The sequence below is a fragment of the Oncorhynchus keta genome, chromosome 17, assembly GCF_023373465.1.
Source record: "Oncorhynchus keta strain PuntledgeMale-10-30-2019 chromosome 17, Oket_V2, whole genome shotgun sequence".
NCBI classification, from domain to species: Eukaryota; Metazoa; Chordata; class Actinopteri; order Salmoniformes; family Salmonidae; genus Oncorhynchus; species Oncorhynchus keta.
Genome location: NC_068437.1, coordinates 41,062,681 through 41,088,834, shown reverse-complemented (window position 1 = coordinate 41,088,834; position 26,154 = coordinate 41,062,681). Strand labels below are relative to the sequence as shown.

Below are 26,154 nucleotides of genomic sequence, written 5' to 3'. Positions count from 1 at the left end.
ATGAACATTTTTAGCGTAAACAATTTATTTTATGATTCTAAATAATGCATATAATGACATAATGTCTGTGTCCTATTAATTAACATATTTCTCAACGGTTAAAATTATTTATGGACTCATCAACAACACAACTTCTGTCCAGTCTATCATTAGATTACAAATATAACATTCATGAAAAGCAAGGGAGCTTTATGAACACACTTTATCACAAATACCGGTATGTAAATAGGCCACCTATCAAATATTGATCAATCCACGTGAGCGGAAGTGTGTGACATCATCACCAAAACATTATGTGCGCTGGCACTGGAGCTGGCAGAAGACTATTTATCGGCGCATGTGACACGCTTACAAATAGCAAGAAAACGGCAGGGAGGAGTGAAACACATAAGGGTCTGTTGAAGCAGTAGCCTACTGACTTTATCTAGTGGAATTATTTTCTCCATAGTTCCGCGTTGTTCATCTCAATTTAGGAAGCAATATGGTCGAGCAGTCGGATCGCGCTCCACTGCTCGACTGGGAGGAGATTCCACCAAACGAACTGACCCAGGCTGTTCCCGCTCCAGCAAAAGAAAATGGATCGGAATCAAATCCGCCAGACGGCGGCTATCTGGGCAGCACCGCGCTCGCCATCGGGTGGAACACTAGCTCTGGGGGTCCAGTAAGTGTAACAACCATTCCCAGCGTGAACAGGAACCCTCACCTTGACCACCCTGGCCAATGGGGTGTTCCCAGCCCCATCCATGTCGACTCTAGAATATCTCTGAAAGAACGACTGGGATGGGAGGAAAAGGACCAAATAGTGGCTGTGTTTGTGGTAACCTTTGACACAAGATCAGGTGAGCAAGAGCAATACAGTATGGAGAGAGTGTAATTTACCTTACTGGGCACAGTGGGGGACTGACTCATTCCATGGAAGTGCGCACACACTGACAGATGACGTTGCAAGAAATGTCTACTGTTCCTTTCTTCCCGCTAGCTTTGCTTATCTACGCTATTAAAATATGAACCAATATGTAGAGACCCAAATCATTTGTGGGAAGCATTTGTTGAGCAGGGAAAGCAGTTTGTCAAATTATTACTTTCTTTCTGCCATCGCAAGGTTCAATAAGCTCTCTTTAAATGTGAATAATAAGAGTAATGCAGTAACCTACTGTTACATTACTTTCTAATTTAATATTCTGGTTTACTCAGTGGTTATTATAGCAAGCATCTCTTGACCTGGGGCAGTTTGTGTGTTCCTCTGTTACACCAGTATCACTAAGAAGGGAAAGCTTTCTGAGAGTCCTGGGAAACCAGTGTTACTACTTACCCTCTTCAACTTCCCTTTTATGGTACGCAGAGTTTTATAGTAAGATAGAATGTGTAAGGAAAAAACTGGGGACATGGTGGATGAATTTCATTCTCTCACAGTGAAGTGAACAGTATGGAAAATCAAGTGTATGTGTTTGTGTGTGTCAATGGCAGGTAACATGGTGGAATGGTGCTTACCCCAAGACGTGAATCTTGACGGAGTGGAATTCAAGTCAATGGCGAGCGGATCACACAGAATCGCCAAGGACTTCATGTAAGACTATTCCCCCAACTGAATGCACAGTGTTATTGGCAGAGGACCATCAGAACCCTATCAATAATCTGTACGATGTTGTATACATTCACTAGATTCATCCATGTCTTTCATTTTTGCAGATATTTCCGTAAAGGCTGCTACTTTGGGCTGGCTTGTTTTGCTAACATGCCTGTTGAGAGTGAATTGGAGAGAGGGGCGAGGATGAAATCTGTGGGTATTCTGTCTCCCTCTTACACCCTCCTATATCGCTACATGCACTTTCTGGAGAACCAGGTTCGGTAAGTACTTGTCTGTCTGTTTGTTAGTTAGGCTTGGGCAATGCCCCGGTATATGGTATGAACTAAGGATGCACAATATATCGGTGAACATATCGGAATCGGACGATATTAGCTAAAAATACCAACATCGGCATTGGCCCGATTTTCTACTTTAACGCCGATGTGCAAAACTGATGTCAAAGCTGACGAGCATACCAATGTCTGCTGTGTGGATCGAGCAGTCAACAAGTCGAGCAGTCATTTCAAAGAGTAAGAACAAGTCAAAATCCATTAACGCCAAGATAATGGAATTCATTGCCCTTGACAATCAAACGTTTTCTGTCGTAGGTGATGTTGGCCATCGCCGACTGGTCGAGCACCGGTACACACTACCAAGTGAGCTATTTTTTAGATGTTGCCCTACTGGAGTTACACAGTAATAGCGTCACTGCTATTAGCTTCACGACTGACATTTGAACCCAGGAGCATGCTGACTCTGACAGCATAGTGGGTCGTCAAGGATTTCTTACTGAAGAAAGTTGTATTGCATGCTCATGAATATGCTGGTTGCCATACCGCTGCTGCCATTTCAATGGCTTTTGAGAACATGTTTGAAACTTGGAAACATGAACATGCTAGCTCCATTCAAACAACTGGCTCGAGAAATAAGCTCATCAACTGCTCCTGCAGCAAATGTGATACCCTTTGTCATGGCATTGAAACGCCTGCTCAACAGAACTGCCAACACAGACTGTGAACAAGCGATTCGGTGGCATTCTCTCTGTGTCGCCGCCATGCTTGATGCTAAGTACAAGGACCACTACTTCTATGCAGACAAGAAACAGGGTTTACGTAAAATGTTACATAGACAGCTGGACAAGATGGAAACAGATGGAAACAGATGGACACAGTGACAGTGCGCACTGAGGAAGAGAAGCCACGGGCAGAGAGCTGAAACTTCACTGCTTGATATGTATGATGAAATCCTGGTTGAGAATGGAATGACTGAACAAATGAACGAAACAGCACAGCAAGTAAGTGAAAGAAATAGGTTTTGATTATGTTTTACTGGTAATGGGGACATGCGTAAATGCCAACAAAATAACGTGTGTGTGTGTGTGTGATACAGCCTGGATTTGAACCAGGGACTGTAGTGATGCCTCTTGCACTGAGATGCAGTGCCTTAGACCTCTGCATCCGTGCGCGTGTTAACTATTTAACTGTACGAGAATGGTTAAAAGGCTGCTAAAATGTTAAATATTGGTTATCGATATCTGTTTCGGTATTGACCAAACATGTCATATCGGTGCATCACAGGTATAAATGGTATATTTTGAAATACCGACAGTATGATTTTGAATACAGTATTTAAAAAAATAAAAAATAAAAAAATTATATATATTGTAATGACCTGACTAGATCATAAATGAACAATTGTCCAGACAGAGGCTTGAGTTTACGAATTGACGGTTTATTACACCAACTTTATACAGGCTACTGTTTTGGCCGTAGCACACGCCAAATAGATGACAGATAACCCACAAGCCAATCGTGACCTTCTCTTGTGAAACCCAGACGTAAGAGAGAGAGAACAAAGGCTGAACCTGGTCTTAACTTCCAATGTTCCAACCCCCCTCCACGCCACTCCGCCAACCACCAGGATGCCCGGCATCAGAACATTCCAGGCATTCCCGTGATTGGCAGATAGCAGGTTGATTGACAGGTCGGACCCCGCGAACACCGGGTACTGGTCAGTACAACACAACCACCTCCTAGCCTAACACATAACACACAGCTGTCTGTGCGGGTCGCTACACAATATATATATATATATATATATAACGGTAGCTATGTCACTGCTTCTACCTATATAGGTTAAGTACGACTATAAAAAAAATCTAAGATTCCAAATAAATTATATCCAGCTCCAGCTTTGCATTTGGTTCGCTAACTTGCTAGCATCGGCAAGATGTCAAGGTCAAGCTTCTTGGTTACAGAAGCACCATTCAATTCCCTCCTGGATCAAGATCCCTGTTGCCTAAAATTGTTTTGTGCATAAATAAATAATAATCATTAAATATATACATTTTAGAAATGGTGCACATTCGGTAATCCTGTACACCTTGGTATGGTACAGAAATGTTACGACGGTATAAATATCTGGATACCACTCAACCCTACTGTCTGGTCTGTCTGTCGCTCGCTCTCACTGTTTGTGTCACGGTCTGTCCATTCTCTCTCTTTGTCACTCTCTTTCTTATCCGTCCTGTTTCACATTTCTCCCCTTATTTCCTTCCTCCTCTCCTTCGTCTGTATTTTCAGTCTCCTCATCTATTAAAAATAAGCCCTGAGTCAGTGCCACCACCGTCACTAGAAGCCATTTATATCACATGAAGTCTTTGTATGTAATCATTGGAATGGAAGAAACCGGAACAGTTTCCTCAGAAAATCTTGTCTTTTATGCTTGAATCTTCAAACAGAGCCTTATCTCTTATCTCATTAACTATGCATAAAGAAGTGACACATCCAGTTCATGGTAGAGGTGTATGCTTGGGGGGTTAATCTTGACTGTATACAGTACAGGTACTTTATGTGGATCCATTGAAAGTACTACTCCACTTCCAGTTCCCAGGGAGGGATTATCCCAGTTTTAATCCAATCAAACCATGCTGTAATGAGTCTTCGATAACAGTCTCTTTCTTACTAGTGTTATCACTGAGATGCCAACTGCAGTCAGCATATAGAAAGTGTATAGTGTCTCTCCATGCAGACACCAGCTCCAGTGCCCTGGCTCGTATTCTCCTCTGGAGGCCTTCTATGAAGATAAGAAAGCTGTGCTGCCCCCAGCAGGGAACGGCCTTGTCACTGCTTGTCCAACCAGTGCTTGGGTCCCAGCCATCAACCGCTGCATGCACCCAGAGATGAAGGTGAGCACCTACGGCCACCTGCACCAGTCACTGATGTTACTGTGTGGCTGTTGTTTGTGTTAGTTGTGGATAATTGGCAATTCAATGTTTTGGTTTAAGTGTGTTTGTTCATTTTGAGATATGTGATAACTTCAAATCAAACTTTATTTATCACATGCGCCGAATACAACAAGTGTAGACCTTACCGTGAAATGCTTACTTACTAGCCGTTAACCAACAGTGCAGTTCAAGAAGAGTTAAGAATATATTTATGAAATGATAGCACAATTCAATAACGAGGCTATATACAGGGGGTACCGGTACCAAGTCAGTGTGCGGGCGTACAGGTTAGTTGAGGTAATTTGTACATGTAGGTAGGGGTGAAGTGACTGCATAGATAATAAACAGGAAGTAGCACCGGTGTACAAAACCAATGTGGGGATGGGGGTGTCAATTTTATGGGCTTTCCTCTGACACTGTCTATTTTATATGTCCTGGATGGCAAGAAGCTTGGCCCCAGTGATGTACTGGGCTGTACGCACTACCCTCTGTAGCGCCTTACGATCAGATGCCGAGCAGTTGCCATACCAGGGGGTGATGCAACTGGTCAAGATGCTCTCCATGGTGCAGCTGTAAAAATTTTGGAGAAACTGGGGACCCGTGCCAAACCTTTTCAGTCTCCTGAGGGGGAAAAGGTTTTGTCGTGCCCTCTTAACGGCTGTCTTGGTGTGTTTGGACCATGATAGTTTGTTGGTGATGTGGACACCAAGGAACTTAACTCTCGACCTGCTCCACTACAGCCCTGTCGATGCTAACGCGGGCCTGTTTGGCCCGCCTTTTCCTGTCGTCCACCATCAGCTCCTTTGTCTTGCTCACATTGAGGGAGAGGTTGTTGTCCTGGCACCACACTTCCAGTTCTCTGACGACCTCCCTATAGGCTGTCTCATCGTTGTCGGTGATCAGGCCTACCACTGTTGTGTCGTCAGCAAACTTAATGATGGTGTTGGAGTTCTTTGGCCAAGCAGTCTTGGGTGAACAGGGAGTACAGGAGGGGACTAAGTACACCCCCCTGAGGGGCCCCAGTGTTGAGGATTACTTGGGGGCGGCCCATCAGGAAGTCCGGGATCCAGTTGCAGAAGTAGGTGTTTAGTCCCAGGGTCCTTAGCTTAGTGATGAGCTTCGTGGGCACTATGGTCTTGAACGCTGAACTGAAGTCAATGAACAGCATTCTCACATAGGTGTTCCTTTTGTCCAGGTGGGAAAGGGCAGTGCGGAGTGCGATTGAGATTGCATCAGTTGTGGATCGGTTGGCGGTATGTGAATTGGAGTGGGTCTAGGGTATCAGGGAGGATGCTGATGATGTGAGCCATGACCAGCCTTTCAAGGCTACTGACGTGAGTGCTATGGGGCAGTAATAACATAGGCGGGTTACCTTCGCTTCCTTGGGCACAGGGATTAGGGTGGTCCGGTTGAAACATGTTGGTGTTAGACTCGGTCAGGGACAGGTTGAAATTGTCAGTGAAGACACTTGCCAGTTGGTCCACACATTCTTTGAGTGCACGTCCTGGTAATCCGTCTGGCACAGCGGCTTTGTGAATGTTGACCTGTTTAAAGGTCTTGCTCACATCGGCTACCGAGACCGTAATAACACAGTCATCCAGAACAGCTGGTGCTGGTGCATGCTTCAGTGTTGCTTGCCTCAAAGCTAGCATAAAAGGCATTTGGCTTGTCTGGGAGGCTCGTGTCACTGGGCAGCTTGCGTCTGGGTTTCCCTTTGTTGTCTGTAATAGTTTTCAAGCCCTGCCACATCCGACAAGCGTCAGAGCCGGTGTAGTGGGATTCAATCATAATCCTATATTGACGCTTTGCTTGTTTGATGGTTCTCCTGAGGGCATAATGGGATTTCTTATAAGCGTCCAGATTAGTGTCCCGCTCCTTGAAAGTGGCAGCTCTAGCCTTTTAGCTCGATACGGATGTTGCCTTTAATCCATGGCTTCTGGTTGGGATATATACGTACGGTCACTGTATGTCGTCGTTGCACTTATTGATGAAGCCAGTGACTGAAGTGGTATACTCCTCAATGCCATTGGATGAATCCCGGAACATATTCCAGTCTGTGCTAGTAAAACAGTCCTGTTGCGTAACATCCAGGTCATCTGACCAGTTGCATATTGAGCGAGTCACTGGTACTTCCTGCTTTAGATTTAGCTTATAAGCAGGAATCAGGAGGATAGAATTATGGTCAGATTTTCCAAAAGGAGTGTGGGGGGGGAGAGCTTTATATTCATCTGTGTGTGGATTAAAGGTGGTCTAGGGTTATTTTTCCCCCTCTGGTTGCACATATGACAAGCTGGTAAAACTTTGGTTATTTCTGATTGAAGTTTTCCTGCATTTAAGTCCTCGGCCACTAGGAGCGCCGCTTCTGGATGAGCATTTTCTTGTTTGCTTATGGCCTTATCGAGTTGGTTGAGTGCGGTCTTAAAGCCAGCATCGGTCTGTGGTGGTAAATAGACGGCTACGAATAATATAGATAGTGTGGTCTACAGCTTATCATAAGGTACACTACCTCAGGTGAGCAATACCCCGAGACTTCTTTAATATGAGGTAATATTAGCACCAGCTGTTATTGACAAATAGACACACACCCCCACCCCTCGTCTTACCAGACATAGCTTCTGGTAAGACAAGGTGCTGTATGTCCATGTAACTCAGACTCCCAATGTCAAGGAGAGATTTTGGGCAATAGTTTGTTTTTGGTCCATGCTGAGCAAGCTTATCCAGACTGAAAATGCATTACCGTATCAGACAGCCTGACAGTCTGCTCTATCTCTGTCCCCTCCAGATCACCCACCCGGCAGGCTGCATGTCCCAGTTCATCCACTTCTTTGGGGAGCAGATCATGGTGCTGTGGAAGTTTGCCCTGCTCAGAAAACGAATCCTTATCTTCTCCCCACCACCTGTGGGTGTCGTGTGCTACAGGGGTGAGAGGGAGCAGCTGACACACACCTACACACAGTCACCTTTACAAACCCCCACATATTTGTTTTTCAGATTTTATTACAGAATTCGTCACTGAGTACTCCTGTCTCTGTAGTGGTTTTTCATGTTGCTCTGTACTCCCCACAGTGTACTGCTGTTGCTCTCTGGCCAACATCTCTATACCTGGGATAGGTGTGTCTGTGCCTGAGTTCCGCCCCTTCTTCTACATCAATGTGGCAGACATTGCTGCCCTGGCAACAGAGATGTCATACGTGGCTTGTGAGTGTTGACCTGGCGGCTTTTGAATCCACAGTTAATACACTGAACAAAAATATAAACGCAACTTGTAAAGTGTTGGTTTCATGAGCTGAAATAAAATATCCCATACATTTTCCATATGCACAAAAAGCATATTTCTCTCAAATTGTGTGCACAAATATGTTTACATCTCTGTTACTGAGCATTTCTCATCCAACCACGTGTATGGTGTTGCGTGGCCAAGCGGTTTGCTGATGTGAACAGGTTGCCCCATGCTGGGGTTATGGTATTGGCAGACATAATCTATGGACAACGAACACAATTCCATTATATCGATGGCAATTTGAATACCTAGAGATACCATAACGAGATCCTGAGACCCATTGTCGTGCCATTCATTTGCCGCCATCACCTTATGTTTCATTATGATAATCCAAAGCCCTATGTTGCAAGGATCTGTACACAATTCCTGGAAGCTGAAAATGTCCCAATTTTTCCATGGCCTCCATATTCACCAGACATGTCACCCATTGAGCATGTTTGGTATGCTCTGGATCAATGTGTATGACAGTGTGTTCCAGTTCACGCCAATATCCAGCAACTTCACACAGTTATTGAAGAGGAGTGGGACAACATTCCACAAGCCACAATCAACAGCCTGATCAACTCTATGCAAAGGACTATGTGTCGCGCTGCATGAGGCAAATGGTGGTCACACTAGATACTGTTCCATGCCCCTAATTTTTTTTTAAGGTACACTACATGACAAAAAGTATGTGGACACCTGCTCGTCGAACATCTCATTCCAAAATCATGGGCATTGATATGGATTTGGTCCCCCCTTTTCGCATTATAACAGTCTCTACTCTTTGAAGGCCTTCTACTAGATGTTGGAACATTGTGATTCCATTCAGCCAAGAGCATTAGTGAGATTGGGCACTGATGTTGGGTGATTAGGCCTGGCTTTCAGTCGGCGTTCCAATTCATTCGAAAGGTGTTCGATTGGGTTGTGGTCAGGGCTCTGTGTAGGCCAGTCAAGTTCTTCCACACCGATCTCAACAATCCATTTCTGTATGGACCTCGCTTTGTGCACGGGGGCATTGTCATGCTGAAACAGGAAAGGGCCTTCCTGAAACTGTTGCCACAAAGTTGGAAATACAGAATCGTCTAGAATGTCATTGTATGCTGTAGCATTAAGATTCCCCTTCACTGGAACTAAGGGGCCTAGCCCAAACCATGAAAAACAACCCCAGACCATTATTCCTCCTACACCAAACTTTACAGTCGGCACTATGCATTGGGGCAGGTAGCATTCTCCTGGCATACGCCAAATACAGATTCATCTGTCGGACTGCCAGATGGTAAAGCGTGATTCATCACTCCAGAGAACACATTTCCACTGCTCCAGAGTCCAATGGCGGCGAGCTTCACACCACTCCAGCTGTTGCTTGACACTGCACATGGTGAACTTAGGCTTTTGTGCAGCTGCTCATTATGCTCCTGATGAAAAGTTTCTGTACTGACGTTGCTTCCAGAGGCAGTTTGGAACTCCACATTGAAAGTCACTGAGCTCTTAAGGCCATTCTACTGCCAATTTTTGTCTATGGAGATTGCATGGCTGTGTGCTCGATTTTATACACATGTCAGCAATGGGTGTGGCTGAAGTAGCCGACTCCACTAATTTGAAGTGGTCTCCACATACCTTTGTATATATAGTCAGGGTAAGTTACTTCCTAAAAGCAATCTGTTACTAGTTACCTACCCAAATTTGTAATCAGTAACGTAACTTTACGATTACCCAAACTCAGTAACGTAATTTGATTACTTTTAGTTACTTTTAGATTACTTTCCCCTTAAGATGCATTAGAAGAAGACAAAAATGTATGTTACCAATTAAATAACATCTATTTCAGGATAACATGAATTTAAAGTTTACATAGCTGACCGTATATGGATGTAAAATTTTACTTTATGGGTTGGTTATGTAGGCTTCTTCTAACCCATCGCTTTCTACTACATATAATACGATAACATTATATCTTTACATTAAAAACCAAAGTGTATCAGAATTCCAATAAATGATATACCCCTTGATCTTCAAGAATAGGAAATATGGAAGAATAGATTAGCCAAATTGTTTTACCTGAGCATAACCCCAAAACGAAGGACTTATTAGCCAGCCCTACTCTGTTTGTGATTTTGTTGTCAATAAGGACTGAGTGGGCTCATTGATTCGAGTTGAAAAAGAAATGCTGTGCTCATTGAATGGCATGCTTTGAGCACTACTGAAAAGTGCTATTTACATGTTAAAAATGAATGCCATATGCGGCATTTGCTATAGGCCTATTGTTTACTTTGTTGTTGGTGACACTTTGATATCTTGCTAATATGCAATGGTTTTTAAAAGCAAATCCACAGATAAAACGGACACCCCACCTCTGTTTTGGTAAAAAAGGGATGGGCCTGGAGAAATGTAACCACTCAGATAATGCGGATGCAAGGACTGACCATCCATGATATCAAAATTATTGTTTTAACCATGTTATGAGGCTTTACAGTGTTTTACATTTACAATGTTTACAAACGTTGGAAAAAAACAAGCAGAAACAAGTCCAAAAATGGATGTAGCAACTACAGATTTCCTCTTTAAGTCTATCAAATGTGTGCGAGTTTGAGCATGTGTCCATTAGGCCTATGTTTTTATTTATTTTTTATCAGCATGAATTAGACTGAGCAATAAAAGCCCTACTTTTATTCCATAGGCTGGGATCCACACTATGCAGCTGTTTTAAGAGCACATTTTTCACTTGCTGTTTCAAAAACAATGATTGACAGGCAGCTTAAACTTCTTGAATTCAACCATTATTGGATTCAAATACACAAATACAAATTTGTGAACAGCCATCCACAACAACCACAATCCATAAGGCACAAATAGCTAAATGAGAGAGCAGCAGTGTGATTCATATCAATACGCTTTGTAGATATCAATAATACGTGATATCCGTGTAGCCGTAAACTACACCACTGCCGGCATCCTTAACTCCAAGTGTTTATTCAAGTTGGATAATCTTTGGAATGCCGACAGCAGTGGCACCATTGGAAGACAAAGCTTAGACTGTAGCCGACAAAACCCTATTCCTGCTCTTTTCCCGCAATCCATCAAACGCATTTGGTGTGTCATCATAGTGGTCTCTGACTTGTGGTCAGACGCTCAGGTGCAACAATTTTAAACTTGTGCCTTTTTTCAATGCTTATTTGGATGTCATTGAGAACAGAAGTGTCAAACATGTATTTTTCTTCTCGAACATCCTTTCTGAATTTAAAAGTAATCATCTAGTTTTTCAAAAGTATCTTTAATCTGATTACAATATTGTTGCTGGTAACGGATTACAGTTACCGTTTTTTGTATTCCCTTACATGTAGAGGATTACATGTAATCCGTTACTCCCCATCTGTGACCAACAAATGCAAATGCGTATTCCTAGTCATGTGAAATCCATAGATTAAGGCCTAATGAATTTGTATGAACTGTAACTCGGTACAATCTTTGAAATGATTGCATGTTGCGTTTATATTTTGGTTCACTAAACATTATGCTAAGATTGATAAAGGTGTGTGTGTGTGTGTGTGTGTGTGTGTGTGTGTGTTTAGGTACGACAGAGAAGATCTTTGAGGAGAAGAAGGAGCTGTATGATGTGTATGTTGACAACCAGAATGTGAAGACACACAGAGATAGCCTTCAGCCACTACTCCGGCTGAATGGGGTGGACCGGGAGAAGTATAGGAAACTCAGCGAACAGAGGTACACAGAAACTGATAAATGGTGGAAGCCATTTTGAAGAGATGATGTTGATGATGATGATGATGATTATGTTACTGTCTTTTCAGGCAACTGCTACTTTACACTCAGGAGGTGGATGGAGACTGCACATCAAATGAGGAGGACCTCTTTATCCTGTGAGTTTATTTACACAACAGTATCTTTTGGTTGGGCTCAGTCTGGAGTGTTTATCAAACTTTCTTACAGAATGTCCTCTGTTCTCTCCGCTAGATTTTTCATGGAGCAGAATAACCGTATCTTCCAGACTCTATCGGAGGTGGCGGCGAGTGCGGACCCCACCCTGACGGCAGAGCACGTGAGGGCAATGGGGCTGGACCCTCAGGCAGACCGCACTTTCCTGGTGGACCTGCTGGAGCTCTATGGCATTGATGCCATGCTGGTCATCGATAACCCGTGCTGCCCCTGAGCCCTGTGTGGCCTGTGCTCCTCTCTCCTTGTCCCCTGAAGACACTGCCTCCTACTCTTCGTCCCCTGGCCTCCTGCCCAGTCAAATGCCTGCAGATTTCTCTTGGTCTCTCGCCATGCTCCGGGATACAGCCATCTTTGGCCAGTGTTAACTTAGAGACAGCTCACCTGGCCAATTGGGCCACGATAATAGACACTGCCTGGACTCTGCAGTTCTCTCGCTAAAGTCCGTTTCACATTCAACAACCAATCGTCTTGTTTGTCTTTTCGCTTGGCATCTGTTCTCTTCTCACTTGGATTTCTGCTTGGATCACCAGCCCTAGTCACTGGAAGTGGAAGTCCGGAACCTTTGATCAATGTGCCTCGTTGTACTGCTCCCAATACAATGGAGCACTGCTGACTTTGACCAACAGCGCCATGTATCTACAGTAGCATCCTGTTTGGGGATGGATAATCGATTGTTCCTCTCACTTGGAACCTTAACTCCAAATTCAGCCATGGCACCAAGCCCTTTTTTCTTACGTCTTTACAGAGGATTCTACCTAACCATGTATAGTTGTAATACTAAATATTCATGTGATTGTCAGGGCTTTTATTTTATGGATCTAAATCCTTCTGCTGAATAACTTTACCATGATGTTGTTTCCCAAACTTCTACATCAGGTTTGCTAGAGCTGAAAGTAAAGTGTTTTCACTCGGATTTCCTCTTAAAAAGCAAATTGTGCTGAAGTTGATCAAACTTTTATTTTTCAGAATGAAAAAGGGGAGCAATGTGAATATTTGTGTGTTTGATAAAAGTCAATAATCAAGAAAGATTCACACATCAAGATTAATTCCATGAATCTGCTTCACATAAACAAGAAGACCTCTTTTGGTTCAAATAGGAATACAGTGTTTTTCATTATGTCAGCTAATCATACACATTAAAAGGGAAAGATGAGTCATGCCAGATGTATTTATTTGATATAATGCCCTCATCCAAGGAAGTATTTATTATGGAGCTGAGGTTGAATATTTGTTAAATACTGTAACATTTCATTAGACTGCACATGTTTGTCTGACTTCAATGCTGACACCCATACAGGCAGACTCCAGTCACTTATGTTTTTCTTGTTCCCTGGTCACATTGCACATGTGTATGGTGACTTTTGGATAATGTTTTGTGTAGTGTTTTATCAAATTTAGATGTTTTAAAATTGTGAACCTGAAACTTAAATGAATGTGTTTCTATGACACTAACTTATCATGAATGCTGCACCACACCACAACCTCTGTACTCTTGTTTTATGACCACATGATTATGGGTCAACTTGTTATTATTATTTAATGGCCCAATGTTGTCAGCAGAGACACTATTACTAAAAGTGCAGTCAGTGATGTAACAGTCTGTCTGCCTCGGAGCCAGCAGGAAGCTTTGTGTGTTGTGTACTTCAAACTGTACTGCCCATTTATCAATGAGATTTGTTGCAGATTAAATTAGATCCACGGGTGGTCTATGAGAGGGCAGATACAACTTTCTTTCTTGTTGGAGCTTGTCAGCTGCAGGAAGGAGATCGTTGTGCCCGTCACTGTAACAATGACTCCATTTGTATGCTTGAGGTTCACAGAGGGAATTACTCCCCTCTCTGCGCAGACAGACAGACCCTGATATAGGATACATTTAGATTTTTATCAAAATAAGATAACATGGACAGGGGAACTTGATCATAGATCAGCACTCCTACTGTGAGACCCTTTTTGAAAACAGGCCCTGGAGATGTTATTTTGTTCAATAGTCATGGGTGACTGATTTAAATCAATGTATGAAGCAGTCATCCAATAGATGTGAGTTCAATGACGCATCAAATATTTTGTATGAAGACTGCGAACTGCTTTCATTGGGTTCGACTGGTCAGTAGATGTCGGTAATAGTGGCACTGTTCATTGAGGTTTAGCTGGGGACAGTTCTGTCCTACAGTGTGGGTTAAAGCCTAATTAGTGGGTCATCTTTGTGTTAAGTGCAGGCACTCAATTAAGACCACAGGTGTATTATACCTATCAACAGGAAGAGGCATAGATGAAATGTTTTAGATTTTTAAACACTTCCAACTACTTTATAAACATGTCAATTAACACTACTGATATTGGTGTTTGGTAATATGATTAAATGTAGTTCACACCCATGTTGACTTAGCCCCTTTTCCCTTCTGTTTGTTTTGACCTGTCCCACCCTGTTCTTTTCAGCACATCCTGGGCATGCGACTGTTTGTTTTACAGGTGTATCATGTAAACGAAGTAGAAAATGCACACGACACAAACATAAATGTATCAAATGCCTTCTTTGTGGAAATTGTTCAGATCTGTACCAGCATTGGCTCATTTGAATTTATTTGTACAGTATGTCACCCCACTGAATGTCAACAGAAAGCTTCATCTGCATTACTGAGGCACTAATATGCTTCAAGTACTTTAACTTATATAGCTAACTGTTAATCCTTGATCACAGCAACTAATGTAAACCTATATTTAAAACATTGGTTAACTACACAGCTACATCCAGTACCTGTACTACTATTAAACAAGGAAAGAGACTTCAGTGATGAATACACATTTAGTAACTTGATCACATGAGCCACTCTTGTTTTCAAGCTGGTGACATTACACAGTACTGCAATAAAAACAATAAAACATTGGTTTTCTCTGATACTTGTTGGATTGTATTTGTGATAGTGTTGCCAAGGGAGAGTGATTCTCATACCAATGTATCATCTTATCATAGAGTACTGTACATGGAGGACAGTCTGCACTTTTCATTGGTATTAAAACGTGACAGAACTGTGTGCATCAACTGAATTATTGAATAAGACCCTTATTACACATTTAGCAATACATGACAATATACAATAGTAAACCAGTCAGTTACACCAATAGTCCTGCCAGGCAGACTTCTATAAGCTAATTGTTTTGAAAAAAGCAACCAAAATGCTTGGTCCTTGTTACTGCATCATATTGTCATCTTCCATAATTGTGAAAATATTTCAACTGAACATGTCAATGTACTGTAACAATGATACCTCACTGTAGACTGGTCCACCCTGGTCCAGCTGTGTGTTATGGCTGTTTAAGGACATAATATAGAAAAACACACCCAGATACAGTAGAGGAAGAGTCCCAGTACAGCCACTAATGACTAACCCCTTGCCTTGACCCTCCTCCCTATTTCTCTGTGTCCTGCATATTGTCACTGCAGCGCTTCCCTTACAGGACTTGTGTGAGGAGCTGCTCTCTGCGTTCAGCGCTGCAGAAGAAGCGCAGTTTCCGTGGCAACAGCCTCACCTCCACCGACATAGCCTCGTACTCCTCATTGTCGATGTTGTAGAAGCCAGCACCTTCCTGTGGGAGAGGAAACGAGGCAGGACATTAGGGAGAGGTCATGGAGCAAAAAGAATATTGCACACATACTAAAATAAACCGATTTATACAAGAATACATGTAATTTGTTTAAAGGTTATAATTATCAAAGACCGTAATGCATCTTGTCCAATGATTTATGTAAACCTTGGATTGCTGATACAATGTTTTGGTCATTGAGAGGCTTTGAAGCCATATTGTCAGCCATATTGACACTCCACAGTAAGAATGAATGGAATTCTACAGTATTTAAATTAAATGTTTCAAGGTATTTAAGTATTTTTAGTTGTAGTGGGGACAGAACTGATAATTCCTTATATGTTGTTTAAAATAATTTTTCATTTTTATGTTTAGCTCACGATATAATGCATTCTTCTAAATGAAGGTGTCTGTAAAAAAAATACATGTGGCAAAAATGTATGCAGACATTAAGAAATGCATTTCCATAGCTTCCAAAATCTTTTCATAACAGTGGGCGAGTGCCAAGATGGATGCACGGTGGCTCATTGGTCTCATCTCTGAAATGTATAGGCTTAAAACAGATGAGGGAGTATGTGACCTCGGGCAGATTGAGTCGACATGCACTAGCCTCCAGCTTCAGTGATTGTCTTGTGAATGCAGTCGAGTCTGCCGCTTTCTTCTCTCTGCAATGCAGAAAATGCAACAGCCTTGACACATGCTACATGAGTAAGCAATAATTTATTTTACTCAGGTATTACACTAATAATGTGAGAAAGTACAGTACCAGTCCAAAGGTTGGACACCAACTCATTCAAGGGTTTCTTTATTTTAACATTATAGAATAATAGTGAAGACATCAAAACTATGAAATAACACATATGGAATCATGTAGTAACCAAAAACAATTGCCAAACAAATCAAAATATATTTTATATGAGATTCTTCAAAGTAGCCACCCTTTGCCTTGATGACAGATTCTCTCACCCAGCTTCATGAGGTAGTCACCTGGAATACATTTCAATTAACAGGTGTTAAAAGTTCATTTCTGGATTTTCTTTCCTTCTTAATGCGTTTGAGCCAATCGGTTATGTTGGGGTAGTATACAGATGATAGCCCTATTTGGTAAAAGACCAAGTCCATATTATGACAAGAACAGCTCAAATACTGTAAGCAAAGAGAAATTACAGTCCAGAAAATGTAAAGAACTTTGAACGTTTCTTTAAATGCAGTCCCGAAAACCATCAAGCCCGATGATGAAACTGTCTCTCATGAGGACCGGCACAGGAAAGTAAGACCCAGAGTTACCTCTGCTGCAGAGGATAAGTTAATTAGAGTTAACTGCACCTCAGATTGCAGCCCAAATAAATGCTTCACAGAGTTCAAGTAACGTACACATCTCAACATCAACTGTTCAGAGGAGACTGCATGAAATCAGGCCTTTATGGTCGAATTGCTGCAAAGAAACCAATACTAAAAAGGACACCAATAAGAACTAGAGATTTGCTTGGGCCAAGAAACATGATAAATGGACATTAGAGATTTTAAGTTCCAAATGCTGTGTCTTTGTGAGATGCAGAGTAGGTAAATGGATGGTCTATGCATTTGTGGATCCCACAGTGAAGCATGGAGGAGGTGTGATGGTGTCGGGGTGCTTTGCTGGTGACACTGATTTATTTTGAATTCAAGGCACACTTAACTAGCATGGCTACCACAGCTTTCTGCAGCAATACACCATCCCATCTGGTTTGGGCTTAGTGGAACTATCATTTGTTTTTCAACCGGACAATGACCCAAAACATCTCCAGGCTGTGTAAGGGCATTTGACCAAGGAGAGTGATGGAGTGCTGCATCAGATGACCTGGCCTAAACGATCACCTGACCTCAACCCAATTGAGATGGTTTGGGATGAGTTGGACCGCAGAGTGAAAGAAAAGCAGCCAACAAGTGCTCAGCAAATGTGGGAACTCCTTCAAGACTCTTGGAAAAGCATTCCATGTGAAGCTGGCTGAGAGAATGCCAAGTGTGTGCAAAGCTGTCATCAAGGCAAAGGGTGGCTATTTGAAGAATCTATATTTGAATTTGTTTAACACTTTTTTGGTTACTGCATGATTCCATGTGTTATTTCATAGTTTTGATGTCTTCACTATTATTCTACAATGTAGAAAATAGTAAAAATAAAGAAAAACCCTTGAATGAGGTGGTGTCCAAACTTTGACTGGTTCTGTGAATCTCCACAACTTACCCAACAGTGATAAAATCTCCCACAGTGAAGGAGTCCGGCTCCACACACACCAGCAGGGAGTCATCAATACGCTGAAGCACAAACAAGACAACAGGCAGTTGAAACATCCTGTCACTTTTGTTGTAGTCGCTACTAGGTAAAAAAAATATATATATATATATTTAAAAAAAAATATTAAAAAAATGTGCTGACCGTCTGGACAGGGTTTTTGTTCTGAGTTTGGATTGACAGCTCCAATGTAGACAGCGTTCTCTCATCCCACCTCTCTGGCTCCTCCACTTTGGGAGACTCTACACAAACAGAAAACCAATGCCAATCATGCTTTGTTAAATAGAAAATACACAAGGACATCTAAAGGATGTAGTGTTATGTACAGACAGACAAACAAACTCTAACACAAATATAGTGTTACCTGGAATAGGTGGGTACCAGTAATTTTTCAATCTGCGGGCAATGCGGTACATTAGGTTGGGGCGCTGGGGCTTTTGTTCCGGCAGGTCAGGAGGGCGAAGGGTCGGGGCTATGTAGGACACAGAGGCCTCGTGAACCTGGGGCCATTCCTGGCAGATACAAGAAGACAGCATGGTACAAATGCATGGAGGAACGGCAGACCAAGGACTTTGAATGGAAACAGTCATGTTTCTCACCCGCAACGTACTGAACCAATGAGCTGCTTTTATCTTCAACGGGCCAAGGTACCAATATCTAAGATAGAAAGCATAGCAATATGAGAAATGTATTTTTAGAGAAGAAACACAACTTCATATTATTATAACGTAATGCACGTAAAAGTATAATATGTGGGAAACGCGTTTACCATAAAGCTCAGAAGTTTGACTAGTAAATGTGAGGTTCTTACTTTTTGATGGTGGAAGCCACATCTCTGAAGGCCCCCCACCGTAGACCAATCAGGGCAAACACTGGCTGTTCTTTCTCTCCCTGGATACATAAAACCAGAAACACAATACAATTTTCTATCTCAATGGAGTTATGGTTATTCAATGTCGATTTAAGGTAATATCAGTTTGTGTCATCTAGACCCCTCCCTGAATCCCAGACCCTTCTGGTCTCACCTTGATTTGCAGCACATCCAGAGGTACCGTTTCTCCTTGCAGGATAGACAATGTCGCTGATGTGATGTGTCTAAAAACAAGAAGCAATATGGATGACAAAAAGATTGGAGGATATTTTAGGACACTAACGACAAGATGATGGTATAGGTTTGTATCTGAATTAACAAGAGTGCCATGTTTCAATGCGATACTTACTTCACCTGATTGTCACTGAGGATGTGCAGACTCTCACTCAGGGAATTGTGGGAGCCCAGTGGGATAAATCCTATTGGGGTTTTACTGAACGACTCCTGGGTTTGAGAAACACCCATAGGACTGAGTAGTTAGAGACAGCTTAGCTAAAACAGTATTACACAACACTTATAACATACAATTAGTAATACAACAGTCAATGCTACACAACTTACGTGATCAGCCCTCCGCAGCAAGCCAGTGATAACCTCCTGCAGAGTGCCATCCCCTCCAGCCACAATCAGCATGTCTGTTTGCTCCATCAGCTCCATCAATTTCTTTGCTTGGCCCTCATAGTCTGTCTGTAAGAGAGAAGACACATGTACAGGGTTACACTGTGTAGAACTATAAAACTATAAGGCCTTAGATGCCATGGGGAAACAAAATTGTAAGCCTACCTTTACTAGCGTTACCTCCATACCAGCCAGGTGTAATATAGGCGCAGCATTCTTCTCAAATAAGTTGTTGGCTTTCCTATGATCAGAGAGAATTGCAAGAGTACAGCAAGACAAATTAGTCAAACACAAATTACAATATAAAAGGGAAATGGCTGTGGTGCAATAAGCTGGATCTCATGCTTATTCTCTTTGCTTAACTTTAGGGAATGTGACGATTATCTTTTACTTACCCCCTACAAGCTGCTGGGTTTAGAATGACTGTGGCTTTCTTCAGCTGTTCCTGGGGTGATATCTGCTGACGTCCAAATTCCTGCAATTGAGAATGGAGTATTTTGTATTAGAGAAGAAAACAGTAAATTCGAGTGCAGAATCCTTGAATGCAGACACATATTGTACACAATAAGCCATGTCTCACCTTGGCCGCCAGACAAGCATCTCTTCGCAGCAGATTATCGCTGTGAATAAAAAATAATGTATTGACAAAGAAAACAACTGATTAAAATACATCCTCCTATTATTCAATGTTGTTGGATTTCAAATCACAAGAACCGTTCTGTAAGACCTTGATGATTTCTCAATGGCTACCTAATTCCTGTGTACGTGCGCAATGATATTAATGCTAGTGATGATCTGTACTTGATCTAACAACCATACCGGTAATTCTGAAGGAAACGTTACGCACCAGTGTTTACCATACAGCCAGTGTCCACCGTATGATAGGGCACACGCAGCGACTGTGGACTTCTTCCAATGATTCCGCAGAGTTACAAATACTTTCACAACCCGAGCCATTATCGACACTATCAGAATATCCGTTTAAAAACGCTATGTATCATCTGTGTAAGCATCACAATTAATGTCCTTTCCCTGTCAGAAGCATTTTGCATGTGACACATTGGTGCAACTATCTTAATGGTCTTATGAAACAAACACTTTCAGTATCAGTTCCGGTTGAGTTTCATTAAACATGTTATGAAATAAGTTCTCCCGTAACATACCAACATAAACAAAAATAAGGGAAATGTACTAATTGAAAATGGTACACAATTTCAAGAAACAAGTAATCGTCATTAGCTCAGTGCTTAGCTTATTGACGAAACACTACATTTCCCATACACTAGCTGAGGTTTAAAAAGAACACCTCGCCTGAAGAATAGTCTAAATAAAATATATATGTTTTATTACTTTGCCACTGCATTTTTAAAATATAAATGGTCACATTATATACTGAATAATATAATGGCTGGTGAACAGAAGAGATATGTAATCAAATATTTTTTTAACGTCAATTATTGCATTTTTACTCTGGTGCTAGGCCAGGGCCAATTCTCGAGAATTCGACATCAACATGGTGGCGCAGATGGCGGGAAATTCTGGTATGGGTTTCATTTCAAATAATACAGCAGTGAGTGGTTGTTTATGGCTATTTACAACACAATCCATATTTGTTTACAAGAGCACTTTAATTCTATATAACACTGTGTCAAGTTCAGACAGGAGGAACGCTAGCCAATGTTAGCCAATCGTTATGATAACGTACGTTTTTATTTATTTCACCTTTATTTAACCAGGTAAGCTAGTTGAGAACAAGTTCTCATTTACAACTGTGACCTGGCCAAGATAAAGCAAAGCAGTGCAACACAAACAACAACACAGAGTTACACATGGAATAAACAAGCGTACAGTCAATAACACAATAGAAAAAAAGAAAGTCTATATACTGTGTGCAAATGGCATGAGGAGGTAAGGCAATAAATAGGCCATAGTAGCAAGTCATTTCAATTTAGTAAATTATCACTGGAGTGATAGATGTGCAAGTAGAAATACTGGGGTGCAAAGAGCAGAAAATTAAATTAAAACAATATGGGGATGAGGTAGGTAGATTCGATGGGCTATTTACAGATGGGCTATGTACAGCTGCAGCGATCGATTACCAGTTCAATAACGTCCTACCAGTTCAATAATGTATTATTAGTTAAATGGTGCTGTTAGCTTAAAGAGGTCGTTCCCCAGTTAACGAATGTTAAAGTATCATGTGCTAACTAACGTTCGTTAGGAAAACAAAATGTGAAATGCTTAAACTCCAGTTAGTTAGCTTGCTCGTAATCGCTACAATTTGCCAATATGATATGCTCAGAACACATTGTAATGGCTACACACATAACACTGACTGACTTACTTTACCCCTATCAGGAGCCAGTCAGTGTGGGCCGCAGAAGGAGTTACATGCTCGAGCGCGAGCGTCACAAAATACATTTTGAAATCCATGTTATTCAATTATTGCACCCACACTGCTTGCGCGCGCCAACGAGCGTCTGCGTCACCAAGGGCTAAAATAGAAGTCATTCCTATTTCTGACGCAAATCGTGCTGCAAATCCTGCCTCTCCCATCTCCTCATTGTTTATACCCACGTGGTTGATTGAAATACTAACTGTTTTGCCAGTAGTCGTGGTAATACTATGAAAGTTTAGATGTGATCACCATATATAAGTTCAACGATGAAAAAGCCTGGAAGGAGGAGAGATGACTAGAAACGATTCGGTTGGCCGTTTTATTTGTGGATTAATTTGTCGGAGTAGAGAACCTTGTGCAGTTCAGATAAAATAACAACTCAATGTTGATATATCCCAGGACAAATTAGCGAGCAACAGCAAGCTAACTAAATAGGATCAAATCAAATCAAATGGATTTATATAGCCCTTCGTACATCAGCTGATATCTCAAAGTGCTGTACAGAAACCCAGCCTAAACCCCAAACAGCAAGCAATGCAGGTGTAGAAGCACGGTGGCTAGGAAAAACTCCTTAGAAAGGCCAAAACCTAGGAAGAAACCTAGAGAGGAACCAGGCTATATGGGGTGGCCAGTCCTCTTCTGTCTGTGCCGGGTGGAGATTATAACAGAACATGGCCAAGATGTTCAAATGTTCATAAATGACCAGCATGGTCAAATAATAATAAGGCAGAACAGTTGAAACTGGAGCAGCAGCACAGCCAGGTGGACTGGGGACAGCAAGGAGTCATCATGTCAGATAGTCCTGAGGCATGGTCCTAGGGCTCAGGTCCTCCGAGAGAGAGAAAGAAAGAGAGAATTAGAGAGAGCACACTTAAATTTACACAGGACACCGAATAGGACAGGAGAAGTACTCCAGATATAACAAACTGACCCTAGCCCCCGACACATAAACTACTGCAGCATAAATACTGGAGGCTGAGACAGGAGGGGTCAGGAGACACACCCCCGGACAGGGCCAAACAGGAAGGATATAACCCCACCCACTTTGACAAACCACAGCCCCCACACCACTAGAGGGATATCTTCAACCACCAACTTACCATCCTGAGACAAGGCCGTGTATAGCCCACAAAGATCTCCGCCACGGCACAACCCAAGTGGGGGCGCCAACACATTAGCTAGCAAGGACACATTAGCTAGCAAGTGCAAGTGCAAGCTAACTAGCTAAATTGCCATACATGTTTAATGCTTTTCGACCTGTCCCCAAATTAATGTAATTGGTCCAGAGTTTGTTTTGATATTTTAACCTGTGTGTTGTGATCGCGTTTGGTGTAGGGTGACAAAACGATAGCGCACACGCGCAGCCGGTTTGGGTTCCGTGTTATGGGATGCTTGTGGAGGAGGCAACCCGAGACCTGGACCTGCAGGTCAGCAGTGTTGCCAACTCCTCAGTAAGGATAGTAGCTATTGGCTGTCCTAAAAGTCGTTGTGTGACGTCATCACCTAATTTGCATAATTGACCATGTGCATGTAGTTGCTATGGATTTAACACCGTAAATATGTTTACAACTACAAATGAACTTTATGTCACAATTCCAACCCACCTTCTTTATCCGGGCTTGGGACAGGCAAAAGAGACACTCTGGCGGAGTTACTTCGTTTTTTATTTTTGTTTTTTAGTTTAGTTTTCTTAATTTGGTTTGGTTTTTAACCATATGGTCCACTTAGGAGCCTACAACAAGTCACAGTAAAACATGAACATTTTTAACCATAACATTTTTTTGTATACAATCTACATTAACAATCTAAATCACATATGTCAGAGTCAAGGCCCGCGGGCCACATCCGGCCCGCGAGAAGGTTTTTTACGGCCCCTGGGATGATCTTGATTTATTATTAGAACCGGCCCGCAGACCGCAGCAAGCCGGCAGCCTGCAGATCTTTTACACGCACCAATACTACATTTCCCACAATGCAACGGTGACGCACCGAGCAGTAGGCTGCTTCATTTCAATATTTATTGGCACAGCAGTTGTCAGCATCACAGTAAAATTAACTTTCAGATACCCATCAAAAATGGCAAAACGGAAGGTGGACACTGAGAACCGGGGGTTTCAAACAAGGTGGGAGTCGGAGTATTTGTTCACGGAGGTAGCTGGAAAACCTGTGTGTCTTCTGTGTGGAGAAAGTGTGGCGGTACTGAAAGAGTATAATCTGAGACGACATTATGAAACGAAACACGCGGACAAAAACAAGAATATGGACATGGAACAAAGGCTACAAAAGGCAGAGGAATTAAAACGAGGCCTCAAATCTCGACAGGCTCTGTTCAAAAAAGCCAAATCACAAGGCCAGGCTGCTGTCAAGGCCAGTTTTATTTTGGCAGAAGAGATCGCTAAATCAGCCCGGCCATTTACGGAGGGGATTTCATCAAAAACTGCATGATTAAAGTTTGTGACGAAGTTTGCCCAGAAAAAAGGCAACTCTTTTTAAATGTGAGTCTGAGCAGAAACACCATTGCCGAGAGAGTAGACCAGTTGTCCATCAATCTAAAAGAGCAGCTTGTGAAAAAGGGAAAAGATTTCATTGCATATTCCTTGGCTGTGGATGAGAGCACCGACATTTCTGACATTGCCCAGTTGTCAATTTTCATCCGCGGAGTGGACTCCAGCCTAAGCGTGACAGAGGAGTTTTTGGCTTTACGTCCTATGCATGGCACAACTACGGGGCATGATTTGTATGAAGAGGTGTCAAGATGTGTAAATGAGATGGAGCTGCCTTGGGAAAAACTCGTGGGTTTGACAACCGACGGAGCACCTGCGATGTGTGGACACAGGAGCGGACTGGTGGCGAAGATACGGGAAAAGATGCAAGAGGAAAACGCGACAGGTGAGCTGACAGCTTATCATTGTATCATACACCAGGAAGCGTTGTGCGGTAAAGCCTTGAAAATGGAGCATGTAATGAGCATCATCACGCGCACAGTTAACTTTATCAGAGCCAAAGGTTTGAATCACCGCCAGTTCAAGGCATTTCTGACGGAGTTAGAAACGGAGCATGGTGATTTGCCTTATCACACAGAGGTGCGATGGCTAAGCCAGGGAAAGGTGCTTCAAAGATGTTTCGAGCTTCGTGAGGAGATTTGTCTGTTCTTGGACAGCAAAGGGAAAGACACAACACAACTCCGAGACGAAATGTTTCTGTGTGAAATGGCTTTTCTGTGTGACATTACGAGTCATCTGAATGCAATGAACTTGCAGCTGCAGGGTCGGGATCGTGTCATCTCTGATATGTACAGTACAGTGAAGGCATTTAAAACCAAACTGACTCTGTGGGAGACGCAGATGCGGAAAGAAAATTTGAGCCACTTTCCCAGCTGCCAGACCATGAAAGAGAAGCTCTCTACCAGTGCGTTCCCGAGCGCACAGTTGGCTGATAAAATAGGTATGCTTGCCGCTGACTTTCGACGCCGATTTGCTGACTTTGAAGCACAAAAAGCAGGTTGGAACTGCTCGGTAACCCATTTGCTGTTGACGTGGAAAGCTCACCACCAAACCTCCAAATGGAGTTGATTGACCTCCAATGCAATGATGCACTGAGGGCAAAATATGCGGCAGTGGGTGCTGCGGAGTTCGCCCGTTTCCTCCCGACACAATGCCCCAGCTGCGCATCCAGGCTGCTCAAACGTTGTCTATGTTTGGCAGCACATACCTGTGTGAACAACTGTTTTCTTTGATGAACTTGAACAAAACATCACACAGAAGTCGACTTACTGCTGAACACCTCCACTCAATTCTGAGGATTTCCTCAGCTCAGAGCCTTACCCCGAACATTGATGAACTTGTGGAAAAGATGGGACACCACCAAGTATCACCCTCAACCTCAAACAAGTGAACATTACTGTGCAATCACATATTTAGAGTTTTTACTCAGTTCAAGTTTAAAAGTTAAAGTTTAATATTTGTTTTCACTGCATGTTACTTCTCCTTAAACAAAGTGTTGTTTTTGATTAATAGATTTTTGCACTTTATTTTATTGTATTTCAATCCAATTATATTTTAAAAATATTTCAGTTGAGTGGATGATAGAAAATTGCTATTATTGTTTTTTTCTTTGAAGTAAATTTAGCCCACTTTTGCTAAAATAGAAAATATAGGCTATTGATGGTGCCTTGAATACCGGTTTCTTTCATTTAATGTTCATGTTATGGGGATTTTTATATAAAGGAAATTTGTCTTTTGTGTCTGTTGAAAATGAAAGATTACTGACAGAGCCATAAGAAAATATTGCTTTATTTATCTGATCATATTGGAATATATTTGTTAGGTTTTCAGTAGGTTCAATTAGGTTCACTAGACTATATGCGTCATTTAAATTTTTTTCAATGAACATTCGAACAGTCCGGAC

At 42.2% G+C, this 26,154-nt stretch overlaps 2 protein-coding genes across 3 annotated transcripts; one reads left to right on the top strand and one right to left on the bottom strand.

Moving 5' to 3' along the window:
- The first annotated feature begins 267 nt into the window (after positions 1 to 267).
- On the top strand, positions 268 to 14,902 carry dennd11 (DENN domain containing 11). The gene is made up of 9 exons (XM_035789813.2): positions 268 to 839; positions 1,468 to 1,567; positions 1,690 to 1,848; positions 4,598 to 4,754; positions 7,576 to 7,714; positions 7,860 to 7,991; positions 11,625 to 11,775; positions 11,862 to 11,930; positions 12,025 to 14,902. The coding sequence occupies exons 1-9, from the start codon at positions 482 to 484 to the stop codon at positions 12,218 to 12,220; spliced, it is 1,461 nt and encodes a 486-aa protein (XP_035645706.1). The 5' UTR covers positions 268 to 481; the 3' UTR covers positions 12,221 to 14,902.
- Positions 14,519 to 20,422, bottom strand: agk (acylglycerol kinase). 2 transcript variants are annotated; one of them, XM_035789814.2, is made up of 14 exons: positions 20,197 to 20,421; positions 19,930 to 19,969; positions 19,745 to 19,824; positions 19,515 to 19,590; positions 19,293 to 19,418; positions 19,081 to 19,175; positions 18,886 to 18,955; positions 18,672 to 18,751; positions 18,460 to 18,517; positions 18,225 to 18,372; positions 18,005 to 18,102; positions 17,813 to 17,883; positions 16,169 to 16,253; positions 14,519 to 15,591 (listed from the first exon to the last, which is right to left on the bottom strand). In XM_035789814.2, exons 1-14 carry the CDS (start codon positions 20,304 to 20,306, stop codon positions 15,457 to 15,459), a joined length of 1,272 nt encoding a protein of 423 aa, XP_035645707.1. In that variant the 5' UTR covers positions 20,307 to 20,421; the 3' UTR covers positions 14,519 to 15,456. The 2 variants fall into 2 exon arrangements, with proteins under 2 accessions (XP_035645707.1, XP_035645708.1); XM_035789815.2 differs by lacking the exons at positions 14,519 to 15,591; positions 16,169 to 16,253 and having other exon boundaries at positions 17,809 to 17,883; positions 20,197 to 20,422.
- Between the last annotated feature and the right edge of the window lie 5,732 nt (positions 20,423 to 26,154).

Excerpts from the sequence above, each read along its gene's own strand:
- dennd11 (XM_035789813.2), top strand. The coding sequence starts at position 482 with ATGGTCGAGCAGTCGGATCGCGCTCCACTGCTCGACTGGGAGGAGATT. Across the intron at positions 1,849-4,597 it reads TTTCTGGAGAACCAGGTTCG|ACACCAGCTCCAGTGCCCTG; the intron begins GTAAGTACTTGT and ends CTCTCCATGCAG. Across the intron at positions 7,715-7,859 it reads GGGTGTCGTGTGCTACAGGG|TGTACTGCTGTTGCTCTCTG; the intron begins GTGAGAGGGAGC and ends TACTCCCCACAG.
- agk (XM_035789814.2), bottom strand. The coding sequence starts at position 20,306 with ATGGCTCGGGTTGTGAAAGTATTTGTAACTCTGCGGAATCATTGGAAG. Across the intron at positions 19,970-20,196 it reads TGGCTGTATGGTAAACACTG|CGATAATCTGCTGCGAAGAG; the intron begins GTGCGTAACGTT and ends TTTTATTCACAG. Across the intron at positions 16,254-17,812 it reads GGAGATTTTATCACTGTTGG|AGAGAAGAAAGCGGCAGACT; the intron begins GTAAGTTGTGGA and ends TCTGCATTGCAG.